The 17254-nt window shown below is 40.1% G+C and overlaps 1 protein-coding gene across 3 annotated transcripts in view; it reads right to left on the minus strand.

Moving 5' to 3' along the window:
• Window positions 1-245: 245 nt before the first annotated feature.
• The window catches only part of kif26ab (kinesin family member 26Ab), a 68091-nt gene continuing 51082 nt past the window's right edge, over window positions 246-17254 (minus strand). For all 3 annotated transcript variants that reach the window (XM_058399183.1, XM_058399185.1, XM_058399184.1), the window contains 12 exons: window positions 15109-15292; window positions 12833-13042; window positions 11614-11707; window positions 9959-10221; window positions 8581-8764; window positions 7000-7159; window positions 6404-6566; window positions 2680-6004; window positions 2148-2341; window positions 1816-1839; window positions 1438-1588; window positions 246-1350 (listed from right to left, as the gene is read on the minus strand). In XM_058399183.1, the coding sequence (XP_058255166.1) occupies window positions 1172-1350; window positions 1438-1588; window positions 1816-1839; window positions 2148-2341; window positions 2680-6004; window positions 6404-6566; window positions 7000-7159; window positions 8581-8764; window positions 9959-10221; window positions 11614-11707; window positions 12833-13042; window positions 15109-15292 (5131 nt within the window). In that variant the 3' untranslated portion in view covers window positions 246-1171. The remainder of the gene's footprint in view (window positions 1351-1437; window positions 1589-1815; window positions 1840-2147; window positions 2342-2679; window positions 6005-6403; window positions 6567-6999; window positions 7160-8580; window positions 8765-9958; window positions 10222-11613; window positions 11708-12832; window positions 13043-15108; window positions 15293-17254) is intronic.

The following is a 17254-nucleotide window of genomic DNA, read 5'->3' on the forward strand; positions in this document are numbered from 1 at the left end:
CTGAACTCTATACAACCTGTCAGACGGCATGAATCATGAGCTGCTTTATTCAAACAACAGCTAGTCTACAGAGCCCAGTGATGAATTCACACTGCTGCAGTCCCAGTAAATGTAAACAAGGACCAGAGCTAACATCATTGTTTAATCAGATTATACTGAATTGTCATGCAAAATGACTGGATTTAACTGTAAATTAGATTAAAAAGCTAGATAAGTCACATTCTGGGCCTTCTTTTTTGGGTTCATTATTTTTTTTATGTACATTCAATTTTAGTGATGAAAGAGAGACAAGATACACCAAATGCAAAACATCAATCATTTTAGAATATGTTCTTATACAAATATGATCATGGGTCATGTTCTATTCACCTTAAATTATTTAAGGCAACTAAGTCAAAGTTGAAGTGATTTAAAGAAGGAGTAAGAGTGGGTTCAACCAAGGTTGGCAGTGGTTGACTTACAACAGTATTACAAACATAGCTCTTTAAAAAACATCACAGATTTGCTTGATATGTGAGTTAGAAAGTCACACAGTCACTAGAAAGAGAACATAAGGCTCCAGAGGTTAGATGACAATGCTGAAAGGGGATAGTTCAGGAGAAAGGCAAAGTCTAGGAAAATGCAATAACATTAGCTTACTGCTTTCCTTTCCCCTTGCCTTTAATATTCGCACAAAAAATGGTATTTTACAGACTGTTTAATCATATAAATACACTATACAATGTAATATAAAATCATTTTCTTCTTAAAAGTAATATGTTCAGGGTTGGCTTAGGTATGCTGGTTAGAGCACTAGCACCAATACAAAAAATAATGATTGAAATTATATCACAAAGGCACTTTGTGGTATAGCAGAAAAAACTCTTGGCTGAATGACAGTCTGTCTTGTTTCAACATATTCGATGATCCAAAAATATCAGGTTGTTGGTTTTTTTTCCATTCAAATCCATTACACAGAGAGAGGCACTATATATTACCAGTACCAGTCATTTTTCAAAGATCCTCCTCTATGTAGTGTTCAGTGCTCCAGTCTTTTTCAGTTTATTCCTTTTTTTTTTCTTTGTATCAGTGAATTGGCTGCTACATTTCATTTTCCTTCCATTCAGACTTCCAAGATTCTTTCTCACTTCTACACCTCATCGTTTAGCTCTACTTCTATCCGATCCTATATTCATACCTCCACTTCTCGCGGTCCTTCTTGTATCTCTGATGCTACTCTGATGTCAAAGCAGGTCACCATCATAACACGTGACTTGCATAGGTTGACACAGTATTCCAGTTCACTCGTGACTTGCTCTAGTGCCTCCAAGTACTCCTGTGACTCTGGATCCAAGTCCTGGTCTACCTCAACTGTACAGGGGAACAATCACTCATTACTTGGAGAACATTTAAAATGTCTTGACTCAAGTGTAATACTTAAATGTAACTCTAACTCACACTCTCCAATCCACTTTCTGGGGTCCATCATCAGCCTGGCTTTGGTGTCTTCCAGTTCTTCTTTCAGAGTGCCATGTTTCATTCTGAGATCTCTGATTTGTTGCTGCCGCCGTTCAGCATCTTTTAGTTTTGTGTTAAAATGCAGCAGACCCTAAAGATTCACGCAAACACAAATGTAGATGTAAATAATATAGAGACTGACATTAGTAAATTGACTCTACAAATTAATTGCGAGATACAGCAAATATCTAACTCATTTTCCTTGTAAAGTGAGACAAGAATAAATGCTTCCTCAAGTAACATGAATTGTTAATAGCACCTCTAACTTCTTATCCACGTCTATCATTAAGTTATATCAATCTGGCCCGATCAACATACCTTATCAACATCCTGAATTGATTGCTGGAAGAAAAAGAAGAGAGATGTAAATGTTAGGTCTATAATGAAATATAAATGTACATAGTTCAACATACATCCTGTAAGAAGTAACCCATATTCATACACAGTCATCTTGAGGTTAGGAGTCTAAGCCACAAATTATCATCATATTTTACTAAGATGCACGAGGCTGAAACATACCTTAATGTCACGGCCTTTAAGAGTATGCATATTGCTCAGCTAATGCTAACTTCAAAATAATGAGTGAGGACTTGATATTGCATCTTAATAGAAAAACTTGATATGGCTCTCAGACATCCTCATTTACTCACCTCAGTTGGCTGCTCTTGTCTACGCCGCTGCAACCGCTCTACGTCATCAATTTCATACACCTTGATTTCGAAGGGCTCTTTCAATGGACCAGCTATAGGGGGTAAGTCCACCCACTGACCTGTGGCTCCAGCTTTCATTCCCAGAGAGGAGGTGTCTGGTAAAGGTGCAGGGATGAGACGCCGTCTCTGAATGCCTAGATCATCCAAAACATGTGGACAGAGCAAATTGTTCAATACAAGTTGAACAATAAAAAACACTGCTAAAAAAAACTTATTGAGACACAAGACAAATGTGAACACAAGAAAACAACACTACACATGGATGAACTAATGGCCAGAGTGGAAAGCATCTCAAATGAAGAAATGTTAAATAACACATCACAGAGTCTTATTTACTGGCAGGTATGTATGAAAATGTATCAATGTCACACAGACTGATAATTAGTAAAAATGTTTCTAAGAAACTATGAGAAAAAGCATATATTTGTAAAACTGGGTAACCTTCACCTGTGGGATATTACTTATTACTCACCATTTGATCTCTTTTTGGGTGGTTTTGAACTCCTGAGCCGCATATTGGAAGACATTCCACTTTCACTCATAGAGTCAAGAGCTGAAGATGCACTTCCAGTGGCCTCGCTGTCTCGTATCATGCTCTCATACCCACTACTCCCTCCACTGTGGTAGAACAGTGCCGTTCGCCCCATGGCAGGGGGCAGTTCTCCACTCAGGACACTGCTATTGTCACTTCCATGCCCACTGCTATACCTCTGTGGCCGTCTTGGAGCAGTGATCTTGCTATAAGGAGAAGGCAGGATGGGGATAGGTGTATGCTTGTCATCATTAAGGTTTACACCACTGTCATTCCCACTGTCAGAATCACCAGATCCCTTTGGTTGTTTTCCAGAAGGACTACCTGATGCCAGCTCACCTACTCGGCTGTTAGTTGCTCGCATGGCTTGCTTAGTACCCATTATAGTTCCCCTTGTAGATTTACCATTACATCCTACTCCTGCACGAGGTAATGCACTCTTTCCTGAAGGTGGGAGGCTAGCATTCCTTGTTGTGGATGTTGTGAGAGACTTAGTTGAGGAACTTAGGGCTTTGGAATTGCTTGCAGATAATGTGCGAGCTTTGTTTCCATTTACAGGCACTGGTCTTGCATTAAGGCTGTTTTTGATCGGCCCGTTTTTTCCCATGTTGAATTGATTAACACAGGGATTTGGAGAGGTAGTGTTTGGAGAAGAGGTGGCAACAGGTGATCCAAACTTACTAACAGATTTGCTTGACTTTCCACCAAGACTGGCCCCACTGTTTTCTCGACTGAGCACAGGTTTAGATCCTAAAGATGTCAAACTGTCAGATCTTTCTAAGGATACTTGGCTTCCATACATTTGTCCAGCTTCCCCTCTTGCTCCTCTGGCTTTGAGACTTGATGTTGCTTTTAGTAAACTATGATCTAACCTCAAATTGGATGTTTTTAAACTGTGAGAGTCTCCTCTGTACCGCAGATCATATTCATCCTCTGACTTTGCAGGCCTGAGTACCAGCGACTTTCCGGTCTCACATGCAGACTTTAAGGCACTTGCTGGTAGCAAGATTCGATTCTTCTGATCCAGACTGGACTTACGCACTGGAGGTGTTGGAGGTAATACACCACCTGGCAGCATAGTAATGTCCTGCTTAATTGCTTTCCCATTTTTTTCCAAAGATGAAAACTTCCAGCTACCTGATGATCCAATGTCAAGGCCAACCTTGACATCAACGGATGTATGAATGACTGGAACAGTCCCAAGCGTGGTTGCACCTCTTCTAAGCTGTGGCATTCTGCTGGGTGTCTCCACCTTTTTAATGCTGCTGGATTTTTCACATCCATCTACCACCCTTTGGGATGAAGTAGACCCCTGTGTTATTGTGGGTATTTGTGAAATACCGTTAAAGTCTGTGCCTGCTTTTCTAGTGGGTATGCCACTTATTCCATTCTTTAATTGTTTGGAAGAAGGACTTAAATTTGAGGCCACAGGCAACTCTGACACATTCTCTTTTCGGTGCCATGGGTCACCTGACTTGCTCTCTAGCCTCAATGGTTCACGTCTCCAACTGCTACCATTACTGCTGTCACTGATGCTACCGGTCTGGACTGTGGATGAGGTAGGTTTCATTTTCCTGGGAAGACTACAATGGACACTGTATGGGTCTTGCAGGGTCTGGGTTGGAGATGAATTAATGTTATTTGGTTTTGCCATTTTTAAAGTATTTCTGATGGAGGCTTTAGTGGACTCTGGAGAGGATGAGCATTTACTAAGTGAGAGCTTACTTGAAGTGGCACTGTCACTATCCAGTTCAGAGAAACTAAAGCCACTATCATTCAAGGAGTTATTGGGTTCCTTCTGCGGACTGGTTTGGAATATGCCAGGAGAATCAAGGTAGAAACCACTTCCTGGGTCAATTTGTGTACCATCAGGAAAGAAAACATCTGCAGACTGTGCCCCTTCACTTTCTATGGTGCAGACACTTACTTCACTAAGCCATGAACTGATAGAAGAACCACGACTGTCTAAAGAGACAAATGTTTCCTCTGGAAATGGCGCTACCATCTCAATATTTACTTGAGAGGCACCCACATTGGATGTATAGGCATCGAACTCATCATTGATGCTGCTGATAATGCTTACTGGCCTAGATCCTGAAGCAAGGGCCTGTACAGAACAATCACTATTGAAGCTTATGATACTGGAGGGTCTTCCATTGTCCATAATACTTCCAATTGATAGTTCTTCAACAAGGGTAAACACCAGCTCATCCTCTCCATTTAGCTCAACTGGCTGCTGCAGAGTTACTGTAGTCCTCAAGATATCCCGCTCCCTAAGTGTGGACTTTAGCTGGCAGACCTCTAGTGGAGTCTTGGGGTTTAGATGATGCACCCTGCTCAAAAGAGGAGAGTTGCTACCTGAACCACACTGCTTCTGTACTTGATGGCTCATTCCAATGGGTGGTATCCTTACAGCAGACTTTTCTTCTGATTCACTATTAGCCCTTGCACTGTCCCTTTGTTGTGGAGGTGGAGGAGCAGGCTTGGGTAGTTGTTTCCTATTGAAGAATACCTTTTCTCTCACCACTGGCTCTGAGTTTTGAAATGCTACTGATTTATCTTGCTTCCCTGGGGAGCATGGAGCTAAGCTGTCTGTTACCAGCCCTTTTTCACTATCTGCCCTTGTACAACAGGCAGTCTCAGGCATATCTCCATCTGACATTGAGGCATTTTGCCATTTGGAATGTTCATTTTTGGACTTGTGTTTAGGGCTGCTGGGCAGTTTACTCTGAGCAGAAAGTGGCTGTTTGGATAATATATTGTCCTGTTGGGAAGATGTTTTGGTAGGAGCTTTAAAAGCACCCAAAATAGACCCTTCTTTTGGCTTTATTGAGTTAATGTCTGTCTTAGGGCTTACTTGACTTCCTTTAGCTTCACCAACAAAAGCACTTGGTTCCTCACTACCATCAATACATTCCAGCCGCTCTTGAAGCTCAGCAAAGGTGTTGCACTTGAAATGGTCTTGGTCAGTTGGTCCTTCCTTACCACGCTGCTTTCTGTTAAGGGATGGGATAATAGGAACAAAGGCTGGTGGACCCTCGTTGTCACTGAGTTCTCGATCAGAAATTGTAGCACCACCAGGGCCAACATAAATAACAGTATCACATGACTGTTCACTGCTTGAGGAGTAATCTGGATCACTCAGTAGTGAGGGTAGGTCTGGGTCCAGGGCCACAGTCCGTGGATGGAAGGGTCTTAAATGTGGGGGTCGGCGAATCCTTCCTTCATCACAAGAGCTTTCACCTCCAGAGGAACTTGATGCATACTGCAGTAGGAATAAAGCATAAATTAGCATTAATTATATGAATTAGGGTGCCTATGAGATATGGTAATTATATCTAAATATCTATGTTAAAAATCACTTATGTCATTGAATTATTGTATGGCTTTCTTCCAAAGGAAGTAGTTGTCTGTACCTGTATTACTGGATTTGCCAATAATAATAATAATAATAATAAACCAAGTATTGCTATAAATTTTTTATTGTTAGTAATTTAGCTCTTCTTTACATCATTGTTCTTCAAACTTCCACATTTAAGGATATATACCACTAGCAACATTTTTGCTTTCAAAACTCTTCAAAAGCATATTTTCAAAGACATCCTTGAATGCAAATCACAGCTGTTCTTATACAGAAGGTTTTACCCAATAAGATTCTACTGACCTTGGACTTTTTCTTTCTCATGCGGTGAATTCGGGAGGCAAGCTGGATAGTGGTTAGTGAATCAGCATAATGACCAGGTGAGTCTGAGACATGCGCTATCATTGTTGTCCTGCAGTTGATGTTCCCAAGTGAGTCACGAAGCAGCATTGTAAGCTTACTATCCCTAAATAATACAAAATATTATCAATAAGTAAATATTTTTCTAAAAGCTTTTAAACCATGTTTGTCTTGTATTAACAGACTCAGTATTTTAGACATAACCTGAAATAATCAAACAGTGTAAAGAGGCAAAAATCTAACTTTATACAGTATGATGCAGAGCACTATGAATGACATCAGCAGCATAGAAAACTGACAGTAAACCTGTCACCACCACTCAGCGTGTGTGATCTTGTTGCTGCCAGCTTTGATTACATGTTCACTCTTTCTCTGTTACGTCTTTGGAAAATTGAATAACAATAAACCTTGTCTGTCTTTTGTAAGATCACATGAAAAGCAGCAAATAAAAAAAATGTGTATACGATCCTAAAGAGAAAGAATTTTTAATCATCACTGGTACTGGCAAAAAACAAATGTCCCAGTCTGATTTATCCTACCTGTATGGTACATGTTTGGCTCCATTTGTCAAAGCCAGAATGACATTGCCTAAGGCTGTGAGGGATAGACACAGACCGCCTCCTCCATCCCTGCTCTTACTAAGCACCTTTTCACAGCTGCCCAGGTCAATGAGGTGTAGTCTACTTCTTCCCCCAGACACTTTGAGGGAAGAGAGGAAATAGTAGAGAAAGCAAAACATAAGAGAGAAAACAAAAAAGAAAGAATTTGTTAAAGTAATTGGTGCATATTAGCCGTAACAGTGTATAAGGAGACTTATGCTGCATTTAAGACATGTAATTTTCCCAACTACAGCTATTAACAAACACACAAAAGGTCAGTCTTCTCAACTACCATGTTCTTCCTGGTTTACGGAGTGATGTCAAATCAACATCATCGTGCACACTGTGAAGAGTGTAAAGTCCCCTTCTCTACTTAGGTTAGTTTATAGTGGTTTTGGCTTTTGATATACAGTACAGAGACATTACTTGGTTAAATCTATGATGTTGACCACATTAATCACTGTTTTGAGAAGGTAATCAGTAATGTTAGTAATGTCGGCTGTTGTTATTGTACTGCATTTTCAGTCAAGTGCAGTTAAAGTAGCTTGATGAGCTTTACATGAACAAAACAAACAAAAGACACACTTTCGTAATTGCAAAAACACCCAGACATATACAGTACATCATACTATTCATAAGTCCTTATCAGCTCATACAAGCCATCATCCATGGACATAGAAACATCCTGGACCATTGGTATAGATATTAAACTCATACTGCTGTGTGCTAGAAGTGTAATAACATAAAAGAAATGTCAGATAAAATTGTCTGTGTCACAAATGACACCATTTTGTGAGGACATTTGCAGTGCACCACAGCTTAATGCACAAAAGCTCTTGAATAACTGTCATTACCTTTTGTCATGGCATTAAAACTGTCATTCTGCATGTCACATAAAGTTGCTCTGAGGGCCACGATAAGTTCATGCAGAAGCTGCCTCACATTATCCCTGCTACATGTACATTGATTCTCATAACTGCTGAGAAAAATGACAAAAATTTCAGAGCAGCAGACATTCTCCTTCCTGTTCCAGCATTGTTCTTTCTGAAAGCTAGTCAGCTTCTATTTCCATTTAACGCAACTGTACAGAGTTTTTCCTCTGTTGTCAAATGCTCAACATTTACCTATGCTAATGAGAAGTGCAGCATTACACAGTGACAGGTACTTCTACATTATGATTGTGGTCATTAGCTGCTCATGAATTATTACTGTCTGTTAAAATTCCCATTAATGTTTAATGAAGTGGTCAAAACAGGCCCGAGTGATTTACCTTCCACATGATAGATTGCGAGAAAAAATGAAACGGTGATGGGAAGGTAGCTTTGATTTAGTCTGTAATATCTCAGCTATTAGATTAATGAGTTTGAGATGCAGCTCTCCACCTCTGTGAGTATGAAAAGTGAAAAAGAAAAGGAAATGGAAGTGCAGCCCATCAATTAACTACACAGAGGGAGATCATCAGAGCTGGAATGTCAATTAACCACACACCACACACACACGCTCATCCATGCAGATACTCACTTCCTCCCTTGCCACTCTTCTCCATCCGATACTGATAAATGTGAAGAGTGAAGAGCATGTGCGAGTTGCGCCGATCCTCCTCATCTGTATCAGGATGGCTGGTACTGCGTGCTGCAAGGGCTGCATCCAGAAAGAAAGCAGCCTTTTCTGCGGTAGGAGCTCGCAACTCACTGTGATTCTGGAGCTGAAACCAATTTCAGAAAAAAATACACTGATCCTGTTGCATCCTCTCAAAACAAAATGGATAATTAATAACACATATGTTCATTCTTCGTTACAACAAACAAACGTTACATTTCCTAATACATGTCTTAGACCTCTTTTATATCCTGATTCTTTTATATCCTGTAACTGTAAAAGTGGACCATGGGTTGACATGGCAAAATTTTCAATGTTTTTCTTTTCCAAATGGTTTGAAAGAGACAGACAGAGAGTCTTGTAATTAAAATTGAAATAGAGAATGCTCTCTGAGCTGCTCTACACACAGGTAGTCCATTAGATTTGGGGAATGACTACTGACAGAGTTATCAAGGGATCAAGAGAGTAGTGGGCACAATCTCAAGAATTTGATTGGTAAAAAGGCTAAAAAGTCAAGATCCCTTTAGGCCTGTACCAGAGGGGAGATAAAGCAGCAGGCTTAGAACCTGTTGTAAGCAACTACTAGCTAAAAACTGTACAATGTATTTGATGGGTTTTTATTTTAGAAGAGTGCTATAACTGTGATATATACCTAAAAAAAATAGTAGTGTATCAGTATTTATTCTTGGGACCAGATCCACTATGGCCTTGAAATGGCCCTAAAGAGGTGAAATGAATCAATATTACGAATGAATGTTTCAGCAATCAGATAAACTCAAGCTTGAAATAAGCAGTGACTATCCAAGTTCGCAGCACTAGCACTGAGAAGGGAGAACACTCTGAGGAACACTGGGTGGAGCCTGAATCCCTCTATCTAAACTTCACAAGCCTACAGGCAGCCTTTGAAGTGTCGGCCTCATATGGACCCCAAAAAACAACATCTGATGCTAACACCTGGCAGTGCTTTCAACTACCTTCTACCCCATCTCCCCAAACACCACATACACCACTAGCTTTTACCCTCCTCCAGGGAGGATGCTGGTGGGGGAAGGAAGAAAGACACATCAGTATCACCCTTAGATGGGGGGATGAAACAGCTGCCTGTTAGTGCAGGGCTTCATGACTTTACACTATAAAAATGGTGCTTAAATGAGGTGTAGTTAAAACATAACCCATTTTATTAATGCACAGACAGCAAACCAAATATACACAAAGAAAATAAAACTATATAAGAGTTCCAAGTTCACATTTAAAAGTGTAAAAAATAACAATAACAATAATGCCCTGAGCTCTCACTAACCTGTGTGCCACAGATGGGGTCCTCGCGCAGGTAGACCCCTGGCGACTGGCCATCCTGCAGACTGCCTGTTGAGACATCCGAGAGCAGATCCTGCAGACCTTCTTCTTTGCCATAGATCTCGACAGCCGAGACACGTACAGAAAAACGTGTGCCAGTTTTCTCCCTACGCTCACTGATAAGCTTGAAGAGCCAGGAGATGGCACAGGGCGCAATGCCAAGGCTCTGAGAAGAGCTGTCTTTGCCAATCATGGTGTACGTCTTGCCTGGTGAGGGGGAGAGAGCAAGCTGTTAATTCTGGCAGCGTATTGAGAGCGTTCGACACACTGGTGTATACAGAGCTCTGGAATTTCAAAAGAGCCTTTTCTACTGATGATATCACTTATTATCATCGTTGACTCAAATTCATTTACCAGTGGTATATGTGATAATAGAGAGAAAACGAGAAAAGGGAAAGAGGGAGTTATAGGAATTAAAAGGGTCTCTTCTTCACAACACAACAGTAAGAACTTAAGCTAAGCTCACTATCTGTAAGCAAAAACGTTGCAATACCTGTTGCTAATAAAGCCTGGAATAAATTCTGTTAAGGTTTAAGATATTTGCAACCTGTCAATCAAACAAAAGGGTCTGATAGAAAACAACAAGTAAGAAAACTGGTTGAAACAGCAATTTTTTGCATGCTTGCTTTAAGTTAGACGAGAACGTTTCCATCCAAAGTTTCTTAACTTGAAGGAAAAAAGTGCTTGCAAACAACTGACAAGAAATACATAATTTGACAGATTAAAATATACGCTGTGTGTGGTATATAGAGTTTATCAGCACTGCACAATTGAAACAAGAGACAACTCAGAGGTATGCAGCTATGAGAGAATTATCAGCAGGATGTTGTAATGCCAACCTGCCCATCATTCAACACAACGCCATCATTTGTACATCCTGTCAACTCATATTACTGTCAAATAAATGTTCTTAAAAACATTGACCAACCCAGTAAGCTGTCTATGATGACACTTTTTTTTCCACTGTTACCTGTTTTTTCTTTGTTGATCTGTTTGTTTTAGACCACATTAACTGATCAACTGTCTCATCTCAAATATTTGAATTAGTTCTTATTTCATCATCGTTTTCTCTTTTTTTGTTTGGTTGATGCTATAGAAACTAACATTACAAAATTTGCATGTAATCTTTGTAAGCTGCTTGATTTATATGATGTAACTATGCCATTGCTTTCCCAACCTAAATACTAAACACTACTTGTTGTAACACTAATGCTTACTATTTTATACCAACTTCAGCTCAAAAATATTGATCTAGTCACAATTTTAAGAAATACAAATGCGTTGTAGTGTAAGCATAAGTTAAGTTTTCAATTATACTGTTTAACCTATGGCCTTTCTGCTCATAATAATCACACACTTACACACTTATACACTTACACACACACACACTCAATCGACCTGAGTGTATCACTAAAGGCTTTTAAAGAAATGAGAAGAACAAACCATCTTTATTTAGTGCCTAAGTGGCTTCCACACTATTAAGCAAAAGCCTGGCCTATAAGACAAATGGCTGCTATCCCACCTGTAAGTCATTAGTAAAAAGTAATGCGATGTAATTACATGTAATGGTAATAAAGAATATTGAACAAAAAAGCTTACCAAGTTTAACATGACCAAAGCTGAAGATACATCCATCTGCTCCATTCACCACTGACTGGATAATTTCAGCCACGGTCCCTGAGCACACTTCAGCCTGCAGACATCCAGAAAAGACAAATATATGAACAGTCAGCCACTATTCTTGACAATGCAGTACAGCAGATTTGGTTGCAGAATGCCATGAACTATTTACCGGACCCTGGTCAGTCTGAAAGGCAGACATTCACGCTGCATACAGATACCCACTTAATTCATCATTAGTAAATGAAATACAGAGCAACATCAAATCAACCAAGTAGCAGCTCATCATGGATTCATCAGGCATGGGGTGGTTTACACTGCTGCAGTCTACGGTGCTGTCATTACAATCTGTTCCACTAGCCTCAGTCCACAGGGACAGTTCGCTATTGCAGCAATCTCCTTCCATACATCACACGTAGATAAAGTACACACAAGGACAAACAGGCTATCCTATATACTGTAGACCGTAGAGCACACATTTTAGCGAGCTACTAGAATAATGTGCCACTTCAGCTACTAAAACACACAATTATTTAGTAGATTTACCATCTGTTCAAGCTTATCTAATCATTTTAAACGTTACAATGAATATTTTAATCAGACAAACACTTTAAATCAAGCATGCGCTGAAGAAACAAATTAATTGTTTGTGTAAAAAGCCACTATAAAATGGGTTTAATGCTGAGTTCTTTCAGCGCAGACATTAACAAGTCAACTCAGTTGCCACAAAACGTCAACTAAATTGTTCTCACTTAATCATTCTCAAGGACTGTTCATGTCTCTTAAGTGTCTCCTTGTGGTTATTTGTGTGGCTGTTTGGAAGGCACTCTGTTCTTAATTTGGATGCCCTCCTGCCATCAGAGTCTGGGTGAGGAACTGAAAACGCTGCTGAATATATGCGGCAGGAATTCAATTCATTTTCCAGACTTAAAAGAAACAGCTGCTGTGACCATACTATGAAGAATGATGCTGAAATAAGATGGCCATTTTTGCATTAAGCCTCAAGCCCTGTCCAGAATATATGTGTGGGAGGAGGGGTTGTTTGTATATGTGTTGTGCAGATGTCCTACTGCCCTTGAGGAAATGTCTTAGTGCAGAAGTACTAGAATACAGCCAAGGAGGCAATAAAACAAGAGTGCAGCATCAGAATGATCACAAAACCAACAGCAATTCACACAGATTCCAACAGAGCTCTTACCTGTGAGGCATCTTGGGTGAAGACAGCATCGAAAGCAAACATCTTTGGAGCAGCTAATGGTGTACGTCGGTGCCCAGAGCTGGGCTGGGTCAGGAGCGAAGGCTCATAGAGGGTCAACTGCTTCTTCCGCTGGTCCACCTTCAGGAAAGACATGGACTCAGAAGAGTCCTGCACCCCAACAGATGGACAGATCCGCACCATCACCTTCACCTGCTCAGAGAAACAATGAAGGATAAAGTGAATAAAAGAAAGTACTATGTAAGGATGCTCACGCAGAAAAGAAATAGAAAATTACAGACCATTATAAAATAAAATGCAGTTTGTTTAACTGAATTTTTTTTTCTTTAGGATTATGCGCTTGGTAGAATGATACTGTACATTTTCTGACAGAGTATAAAGCTTGTGTTTTAACTATAGACGCTGTAAGGAGGAAGTCTTCCAACACATTTTACAGTGTCACACCCATACACACAGAGCCAGGAAGGAGCCAGCAGCTGAAAATTGCTCTAATTAATCCTCACAACACATCAGTAAGAAGCTGCCACTGTAGGCATCACTCAGTGGCCAGGCAAACACGAGTACAGTACAGCAGATTCCCCCTGGAGCTCCTACAGCATTCCAATGTGAGCAGCACAAAGCCATACCGCATCCTTGTGGACCTGTGGTTAGTGTTTATTTACAGCTTCAGTCCAGCTTTGGTCCAGCAGAACAATGTCTGCTTTGCTTTATCCCATTGCCGTGCCTGTGAGGAATGTCTATGTATGCCACAGCACCAGCCGTGGCCGAACTCCCCCTCGTTCCTGCTGCTCCGCAGGGGCCGATTACCGCTGATGGACATGTGCACATGGTGAAGGAAATTACTCTGGCTGTGACATTGGAAACAGGTTTCCATATATGACTGACCAAAAAAAGTCAAGCTAAGTCAACAGTCTCCACTATATTTATATTGGTTGGGCAACAAGGTCTTGCACACCTTAAATTTATATTAATGGATCTGTTCTCCCATATATATATATATATATATATATATATATATATATATATATATATATATATATATATATATATATTCCCCCTCGGTTCTCAGTATCTAGATAGATATTAATTCACAAACACCAGCAGATGACCAGATCTATTTCATAATAATTTGTTTAATTAATTTCTCACTAATTGTTTTTGATGGTAGCCATGACAACCATAGTTTTTTTGAAATGTAGTTCCACAGTTATGCTGTCAATTTGTTATTAGTCTTGAATATACTGATATACTGATAATGTGTATTGTAAGTGTCTTTAGGCATAATATGGCTAATCTTTTAGATATAAAAGTGTCCTAGGTATAATTTAGTGTGTAGAACTTGAGTCCCAGTCGATCATTTCAAGCGACAGCAGATGTGTTCCAGTAGCAGGGCAAAGGAAGCTCATTAATGAAGCTGGGTTTCAATGAGTCCATTTACAATGGCCAGTTAGCAATCATCTCAATGGGCTTGAGCTTTTGGCAACATGTGTTATAATAATCTAACAGAGCAGGTGGTATCTAATCTGGTACAAATCTTCTCGATCTCTATAAATATGGTAGCATGCAGCTGAACAATAATAGACAAAGAGGATACATGCTGAATTCTTTCTAATGCTGGCTTTGCTTCCATTCAGAGCTTTCAACAATGCTGGCTGTTTGTTTAAAACCTGAGACCACTAGCTACATTTTGAAAAAGACTATTTATTTTTCTGGAATTCTTAATTACTTACTTAGCTATAATGTATCTTTATAGCTCTGCACTGCAATAATGAGGTATTTGCTTTTAATAAGTCAACAAATCTTCTCTGCCGTATACATGTTCAAAAAGCCAAGTGTATAATGAGGGGAAAAATAGTTCATCAACACGTTTAATGCCCCCTCCTACTGAGAACAAAGCAGGAAAAAAACAAAAGAGAACAAGGAGAGCAGATTCATGACATTCCATGGGATTTATACCACTATATTAGCGTACACTGCCCCAAGCCTGTCTGGGCAGCAGTCTGTATGATGCAAACAACTGCAGCTGTGTACAGACACCACACGATACGTGTGTGTGTGTGTGTGCGTGTGTGTGTGTGTGTGTGTCATGCCAACCAGCATGTGTGTTCCCCACTGAACACTAAACAGAGAGATGTATGGCCCTGCATTTCTCTGGCCAGGTTCAAACCAATAGCACTCTTTATTCACTGTCAAAGAATGCATTTGTAAGCACAATGATAGTTTCAGTGCATGTGTGTGTGTGTGTTTATCTCTCTAACCTTGCCCATGCCAGGGTTCTCCTTGGCCTTTGAGCTGGCCCTGAGCAGGCATGGTGGAGCGGGTGGAGGGGACAGCTGGAGGATGCTGCTGAAGTTGGTGGGGTAAATGGAGGGCTCTGGCGGCTGCAGCATAGGCGGCTGGGTCTTTTTCCGCTTGGAGGAGAGGTTCAGCTTCTGTGCAGCCCTGGGGAAAAAAACACCATGCAATTCAGTACAAGCTCTTTCTAAAGTCTCACGCTTTGTGTAGAAAATCACAGCAAAGCGCTGCAACCAATCAACTGACAAGTTCTTGCACACCATAGGGAAGGTTCTTTCCAAAAAGCCTTAAATTTTGCCACTCATTCAAGTTGGGAAGGTGAAATAAAAATCAATCTGCTCTTTTGCTGATTGATTTAACGGTATAGCTTGGCATTTACAGAAGTGAAAGGTCAAAAGCCCCATCTCAAAGCCAAAGTAAACACACAGCAGCCTCACTCGCTTTCTCTCACTCGTTCCCTCTCTGCAGGTTGCCTCCTCCCTTTACTTCACATAACCAAATGGCCAAATTATGCCCCCATCACCCCAAAATGCCCTCCTCTTTTTCAGAGGGAAATGTGAAACTGCAGCTAATAGGGTCAGTTCCGCCATTAGCCTTGACATTAACCATTTGCTGGCACTGACTCCACAGTAACCCAGCCATAATAAGGACATTAATCTCATTCATGTGAGATACAGTCTTAACATTTCAAGTAGACAAATGAAAAAGACTTTACTGAAGTGTTTGTGGAACATATTTATATATTATATATTTCACTTGAAGTGTGCAACGGTTGATCTGAAGCTGAAATGGTTTCGTGTCCAATGAACGACACGTGACGAAAGGGACACTAGTAAAAAATCATGAGAAAAACAAGTACAAAGTAAAAGAGAGCAAGACCTGAAGAAAACAGGAAAGAGGAAATGAAAGAACTAACAAAAGATGCTTAGGCTCTGCAGGTAACGCTAATTAGGAGGAGCCTTACGGGCATTGAACTGTGTGTTGTGTGGAATGCACTAAGTGGAGGAGAGAAGCTGACAGGCGGCATCTGTCTCATGCTGAATACTGTAGTGCTGAAGGGGGAATTACTCCATACCACACACAGTGAGTGAGCAGCGCACCTATGAAACTCAGTTAACTACAGTTAAAGTTAATGTCCCAAATCTCACTGCACTATTTTATTCCCTTAAAGTCTGAAAGTCTGAAAGTCTTGTTACTCATTTATTAATCTTAAAGCATACGATTCTGTAACTATTAGCAATTCCTTAACTTTAGTGAAACTAATTAGAAAGGTCAGAATAATTAGTCACAGGAAGAAAAGTGTCTATTTTTAAAGGTATAATCAGTGAGTTTGGTAGACTCAAAATTTGGGGACACAGTGGACCTGGAGCTGAGATGATTGGGTGCAAGGTGGAAGATTTAGAGTAGCCAGTAAACATGCTGCCATGATATTGTGTGGGTGTGTGTGTGTGTGTGCATGAATGTGTGTGTGTGTGTGTGTGTGGAAACCAGGGCACCCTGAAAAAAAACACAAAGAGCACATGGCCATCTCTAAAATCCCACCTACACCTCTTAGGCTACTGTTGCTCTTGACTAAAACTCAGAATTTCTGATCTCTGGCTATTATAAGACAAAGTCCACAAATTTCTACTACTAAACTCTAGATGGTCTGTTATGATGTCAAATCAACATGGAAGCTAACAGCAACAAGAGTAAATACAGTAGCACTTCTTCCCTGTAAATCGGTTAAGCAAAGATAAGATAAGATATAACTTTATTAATCCCGAAGGAAATTCTTTGTTTTGTCTAGTATTTGCTTTGGATCACTCAACATACGGAAATATTAGCTTGTTCAGAATTCCTATTAGCGAGGTTGAACAGAGCAATATACATATGAATACATGTGCAAGAGGAGGAGCTTTCTATATAGGTACAAGATCCCACAGAATTCAGAGTTTTTTGTAGGAACAGATTTTACAGACAAAAAAACAAGTATTACAAACCACTTTTCAATATAACTGACATTTTTAAACAAAACAAACAGCTTACTGAATGAATGAATGAATGAATGAATGAATGAATGAATGAATGAGGTAGCAAAAAGAGTGCATGTAAACAAGTGTGTATGCC

This window comes from Hemibagrus wyckioides, linkage group LG09 (genome assembly GCF_019097595.1).
Source record: "Hemibagrus wyckioides isolate EC202008001 linkage group LG09, SWU_Hwy_1.0, whole genome shotgun sequence".
Classification (NCBI taxonomy): Eukaryota; Metazoa; Chordata; class Actinopteri; order Siluriformes; family Bagridae; genus Hemibagrus; species Hemibagrus wyckioides.